Source organism: Tamandua tetradactyla, chromosome 2 (genome assembly GCF_023851605.1).
Source record: "Tamandua tetradactyla isolate mTamTet1 chromosome 2, mTamTet1.pri, whole genome shotgun sequence".
NCBI lineage: Eukaryota > Metazoa > Chordata > Mammalia > Pilosa > Myrmecophagidae > Tamandua > Tamandua tetradactyla.
In genome coordinates, this window is record NC_135328.1 from 219,177,101 (window position 1) to 219,183,100 (window position 6,000).

Genomic DNA, 6,000 nt, shown 5'->3' on the forward strand with positions numbered 1-6,000 from the left:
CACGTACGCATGTGGGATGAGTGAATGAGTCGCTGTAGTGGAGAAAGTGTTTGGTTTTAATTAGAGGAGCATTTCCTCCCTGGCCAGCGCAGACTGGTTTCGGTCTCTTCTCCATGCAGGGAGAGGCAGCCAGCTCACTTCTGCGGGTGCTCCAGGCCTCAGCACCCACAGATGTGTGCCCCCCCCACCGCAAAAGGCATCTGCAGCGTGGCCCTGCCCGCTGCATTTCTAATGTCAGGGAGGGGTCTGCTGTGACCTCCCCAGTGGGAGGTAGGAAGCAACCATGGAGCCTGACCGCTGCCTTCCCTGCGTGGGGCTTCCCGCCCCAGGGTTTTGCCGTCCCCACACGTGGCCCTTCTGCCATTACCCACGTGGCCTCCCCTGGTTGAGGCCCTTCCCTTGGCTGGAGAGGATTTGTTGGGGAGGGAGCCTAGACACCCATAGGGGAGACACCCCCCCCATCTGAGTTTGGGCTGTCACTCCTTGTGAGCTGTGAGGTGAGAGCTCTCTCCTTAGCGAGACGTAATTCACACGCCGGTTAGAGTGAGCCTCATGTGGTTCCTTGTATTCTCAGAACTGTACGGCCCTCTCCGCGATCAGAGGCCCTTCAGGTGGGCTCACACCCGGGGCCTCTGGGCCTGGCTTCCTCGCTTCCTCTGCCGCTGTTGAATGACAGGGCTGAGCCCGGGCTGGCTGGGAGGGTCTCGCTGGACATGGGCCCGTTGCACAGAAAGTGATGGTGCCAGGCCTCTTCCTGATGGGCCTGCTCCCCACCTGGGGCCCGGAGGGCAGAGAGAAGAGGCCAGAGCGGGCACGCAGTAAGGAGGGCCCTGGCCCTGCTCTCTGGCCTGGGCCAGAGGCAGCTCACCTGGGGGCTGGACGGAGCTGCCTGCATTTGACCGTGTCCCGTCAATGCCTCCCGGGCTTAAGGACCAGCTCCGAGGGCGCTCGCACAAGCTGACGGCAGGAGAGTGTGGCCAGCACCTACCAGCCAGCGCATCCCAAGCTGGTAGCCGGTGTTCCTCAGGAAAAGGGGCTCCTGGCCAAATCAGTTTGGGAATGCCAGACTAAAGAAAGTTAGACTAGCTTGCTTTACTTTGAGGTTGCCAGACCCTCACTGCAGCATACTCTCTGTTGGGAGGCCTTAGCTGCACTGGCCCAGGCCCGTTTGCACACAGGCCCTTACAGGGAAGGACCCCTCGGCAGCAGGGGTAGCAGGGCCCGGGGCGTGGAGGCAGGAAGGTGGCAGCAGGGGTCCCATAGGTGGGGTGGGAAGGAGCACCCTCGGGGGAGGAAGGGGAGCTGTCTTGAACAATGGCAGTTGTACAGTGAGGGCAGCCAGAAGAATCTCCAGCCAGACAGATGGAAGGCATGGAGGGCGGGGCTGCTCCCCGGGCAGCTCATGGCCCTCAGCCCTGTCCGCCCTCCACACACGCGCAGAGCCCCCTGGCCTGAGCTGCCCCCGCCCCCAGACGTGCCTCCGTCCAGGGCACCCAGTGATGGCTCCTGAGCTCCTGCGTTGGGCGCTTAGAGCCTCCGCCACTCCAGGCTCCCTCGGATACCCCGCGGTTGCACTTCTCCAGAAACTGGGGCGGGGGTGGGGAGAGTCTCAGCGTGAGGCAGGACCAGCTCCCTGGGCTGGGAAGGATCTGGCTGGTCCTCGCAGACCCACCTCCTGCCCCAGGCCTGGGTTGCTCTCGCTCACATTTGAGAAGTCCTCATGCTTTCTCAGCCTCTCGCCCCTCTTCCTCTCTGGAGGGCCCGCTCCAGGACCCCCAGCCAAGGGGCCGGATATCAACACGCCGCCCATCCCCCTACCTCCTCCAGCTCTCCTGCTCCCAACTCCATGGGCACTGCCGCTGCTGCTCCGAAACCAGCAAATCTCAGCATGGCCCCTCCAGACCCTGGACCCCGCACTCGTTCCCCAGGGCTCGCTTGCCTCGGGGCTCTGTGAGCAGACAGAAAGCCCACCTGCAGGACCCTTCCCCTAAGGCTGGCCAGCAGCTGCCCTCCTGGCTGAAATGCTGCAGGGGGGCTGGGAGCTGTAGGTTTTGGCCTGCTACATCCAGGCAAGTGCCAAAGAGGAGGGAAGGAAAAAGGCTCTTGCTGTCCTCGCTCGGTGGCCTTAACCTTGCATTCTTGGCCCCTTTGGCCGTCCTTTGGGAGTTAGTGAGACCACCCACCCAGACCTTTTCATTTAGAATCTGCATTTAGCAGAGCCCCAGGTGGCCTGCAGTTTGAGAAGCCCTGGTCCTGGGCTTGCACTTCAGCCGGGGGTGCCGGGCGCTGAGTCCTCGCTCCCTTAGGTCTGCCTGCTATCGCTGAGATGGGACATTTCATTTTCCGCTGGCTGTTTCAGGTCAAATTGCATTTAGCCTCAGAAATTTTATTAAAATAGCCAGCAAGAGATCAACCCAGAACAGTAGGAGAGAATTCTTCAATAAAGTGTCTGGGAAAAGCCACCATTTTTCATGTGTGCACTGAAGACTCTTCAAATAGGAACCAGCGCCTCTGTAAAGGGCCCATCCCTTTTTCAAATACTCGAAAGTCCCACTGGCTCTGAGCCGGCGACATTTTGACAGCTTACACCTGGTGACATTCCAAGAACAATTTCAGAGAAGGCTGAGGGGGAGGGAATATTTGGTGTAGACAGGATGTCCTCTGGCTGATTGTTCTCTTTTGCCAATACACTATTTGCCAGTAAAACACTCAGGCCTAAAAATAACTGCCAGGCCGGGTGCTCCTGTGGACAGAGGGCACCTGGGCACCTGCCCCATCCCCTTGGCTCTGAGACACCCTTGAAACATCGTCCCTGAGGATTGAGCTCAGAGCGGCAGGCCTGGCTGGGCCACGGGGGCTCCATGACTCCATATCCAAGCCAGGCCACTCCTGTGAGCAAAAGAGAGTGCTGTCCATACCCCCCAGACCAGCAGGTGTAAACCAGGCTACCTGGGGCAAAAGCTAACCTTTGGCCAAAGCCTGGTCTGTTGGCTGCTGCCTGGAACTTGGGGACCTGCCTTGTAGAGTTGCTCAGAAAAAGGAAATAGCCGTGAGATAGGGTCCCCTTTATTGGGCGTCCTGGTGGGTTCCTCACACACCCCGTTCCCTCCCCTTGCAGGAGCCATCCCCTTTCTGAAGGCTGCTCAGCCATCCTGGGGTACCCCAGACCTGCTGCGTCTCTAACAATGATTTTGTCCCCATTTCCCTTGGGAGGAAAGATGGCGAGCAGCTGGCCTTCCCTAAGAGTGGAGCAAATGGCCCGGTGGCAAAGCTGGGCCTGCACCCTCCTTTCCCTCCACTCACACCTGGCTCTCGCTGTTGACACCTTCCCTCCTGCGTTTCATGATCAGCCAGATTTTTAACTGAAGTTCATTACCAAAGAGACGCTGGGCTGTGAAAAGTGACAGGGGCAGGCCTACAGCCCAGGGACTCTGCTCAGGCTTCCCCGAGGCTCACTGGTCTGTAGCGAGGGGCGGGCCTGACACTGGGCCGTGTCCCTGATGGCATCAGGTGGGGTGGGGGCCTCTGAGCCTGCCTGGGTGCAGCTGATCTCCATGGTGGGGCCAGTGGCTGTCCAGCAAGGCCCTGCCCCATGACGCGCATGAGGCCACCAGGCCCAGTCACAGGGCTCAAGGCATGGTTCTCCCGTGCCTCTAACCCGACATCTTCTATGTGGTCTGCAGCCGGAGACGGAGGACGAGAAGAGGCGCTTTGAGGAAGGCAAAGGGCGGTACCTGCAGATGAAGGCAAAACGGCAGGGCCAGATGGAGCCGCAGCCCTAGGCCGCTCGTCCTGCTGCCGGGGTCTCGGGCAGCCTGCGGCAGTGAGGCCAGAAGCTCCCAGTTACTCAGAAGTCCCCCCACACCCAACCCCCAACCCCCAGCGAAAATCCCAATTCCCGTTGAGAGCTGGTGGTGTGTGACGTGTCCTGTAATGCAGTGTTAACCCGCGCTCCATCCTGAGATCCTGTACACCAAAGCTTATTTATATCGTTCCGGTGTGAATGCTGCACAGCATCGTCCCAGACACCGAGTCCCCAGGACCCCTGGGAATGCTCCCGCACCCTGTAAGGTGTAAGGAGCCCAGCACCGTCAATAAAGCTGCTGTTCGACTGGACCCACAAATCCCGGCTGGTCTTTCTCTCCAGCGCCATCCAAGCGCTGACGTGGGATGTGGGATGTGGGGGCGTGGGGGCGTGGCTCCCTCGGGGCCAGACTGCAGCGGCCTTGGCCCTCCACTCCATGGGCCTGCCTGCCCCCCTCCTGGGCCCCCAGCGTGGACGTGTGGGTGGCTCATGTCTTGATGGTTGGAAACAACTCCCTCCCCTGCCCTGGGGCCCCTTCACCACCTCCTCCCCCTGGACGTCACAGGCAGCCAAGCTGAGGGAAGAGGGGGATTCTGGGGTCCTCTGCCTGATGGGATGTCGGCCTCAGGGGCAGGGGGAGGCCCTCCCAGGTGGGCTTGAGGACCCAGAGAGGCCAGGTGTGCAGAGCCAAACCCTTGCCCACCCAGGGGACACGCTCAGCTGTGGGGACCTCTACCTGACCAACAACAACCAGACATCCCAGCCCTTGGGAGGAAGCAGCAAGGGAACCTGCTGGAAAGAGCAGCCACGTGGCCTGTGGCGGGAGCCCCCTGCAATCCCCACGTCCACCCCCACCCCACCACTGCTGTCTCCCACCCAGCCCAGCCTGGGGCAGGGGAACAGCTTGTGGGGCTGCACCCTTGGGGTCAGTGTGTGTATATGTCAGTGGTGAGGTGAGGGGGTCTGCATGTGTCTGTGTGTGTGTCGTGTCTGACTGCGTGTGAGGGTATCTGTGTGTCTGTGTGTGTGGGTGGTGTGGAGGCATCTGCCAGTGTCACTGTGCGTCTTTGTGCATTTGGTCCAGCAACCTTAGGGGCAGATAAGCTGACAAGGCCACGGCAGGGGCCAGGCCTGCCCCCCCAACCTGTCTGGGCAGGCCCCTTGCCATGCATCCCCGGGCAGCTGCGGCAAGAGCGGTCCACTCAGGCTAGCATCTGTCCCGCCGCCGGGAGGAGGCTGGCCGCGACAGCTGCAGCCTCGCACAGAGTACTCTCAGGCCTCTGGAGAGGACGTGGCTCCAGATGTGCAGAAACAACCCGCTAAGAGCCTGTGGAATCTGTCCTGGGCCCCATCCGGGCTGACGTGGTCATTTCCTGACTGGGAGCATTGGGGAGGGGACACGCTCTGCCACAGCCAGCCTCAGCTATCCCATCCTGCCCCTCACACTCCCCAGAGTGCTCCAGGCAGCTTTGCCTCCCAGCCCTTCTCCTCAGGCTGCGGTTGGGGCCCCTGGGCTCAGAGCGGCCCAGCCCAGGCCAGCTGGACCAAGGCCTGTGAGACCAGAGCCAGCCCTGCTGTCCCCAGAGTGCCTAGCCCAGAGGCCCCGGCAAGGGGAACAGGGACCCAGGGTGGCTATAGCTGCCCTCACTCACAGAAAGGTGGGCCCTGGCATTCGACCCCTTAGTTCAGTCCTCCAGGTGACCTGGAACAAGCCAGGTATCTCCACTGCATGACACAGGGTGTCTGGGGGGATTTGCCGAGCCCAGGCACAGTGCCTGCAGCACAGTGCCAGATGGTGTTGGACAAGTCAGGCCTACAGGGCCACCATGAAAAGCCCACTCCCTCTCAGGTCTTGGAGTCAGCCAAGGCCAAGGCCAAGGGTACAGGTAGAGCATAGGGGGCGAGCCTGGCTGGCAGAGGGGAGGTTGGGGTGGATGCCCTCTGCCAGTTGGACCTCGTCAGGGCCCCATCACCGACTCACAGCAAGGGGTGGCTTGCCTTGGAAATCCCACATTTGACCAGCAGTGGCCCTGGCAAGCTGCCCACTGCTCGCGGCCTACTTATGAGCAGGACGGCTGGGCAGGGAGCTGGCCTATCCCTAGCAGGGTCAGGCCGAGGGCCCTGACCACTCCAGGAGGCACATGCAGCAGACAGAACAGTACTCCGGGTTTGGGGGGGCACCTTTTTATACAAAC

The 6,000-nt window shown here is 61.2% G+C and overlaps 1 protein-coding gene across 1 annotated transcript in view; it reads left to right on the top strand.

Annotated features, from left to right (window-relative positions):
- ACOT7 (acyl-CoA thioesterase 7) overlaps positions 1-4,116 on the top strand; it is a 108,764-nt gene extending 104,648 nt beyond the window's left edge. The window contains exon 9 of the mRNA XM_077151485.1: positions 3,684-4,116. Coding sequence (XP_077007600.1) covers positions 3,684-3,782 — 99 coding nt within the window. The 3' untranslated portion in view covers positions 3,783-4,116. The remainder of the gene's footprint in view (positions 1-3,683) is intronic.
- Positions 4,117-6,000: the final 1,884 nt, after the last annotated feature.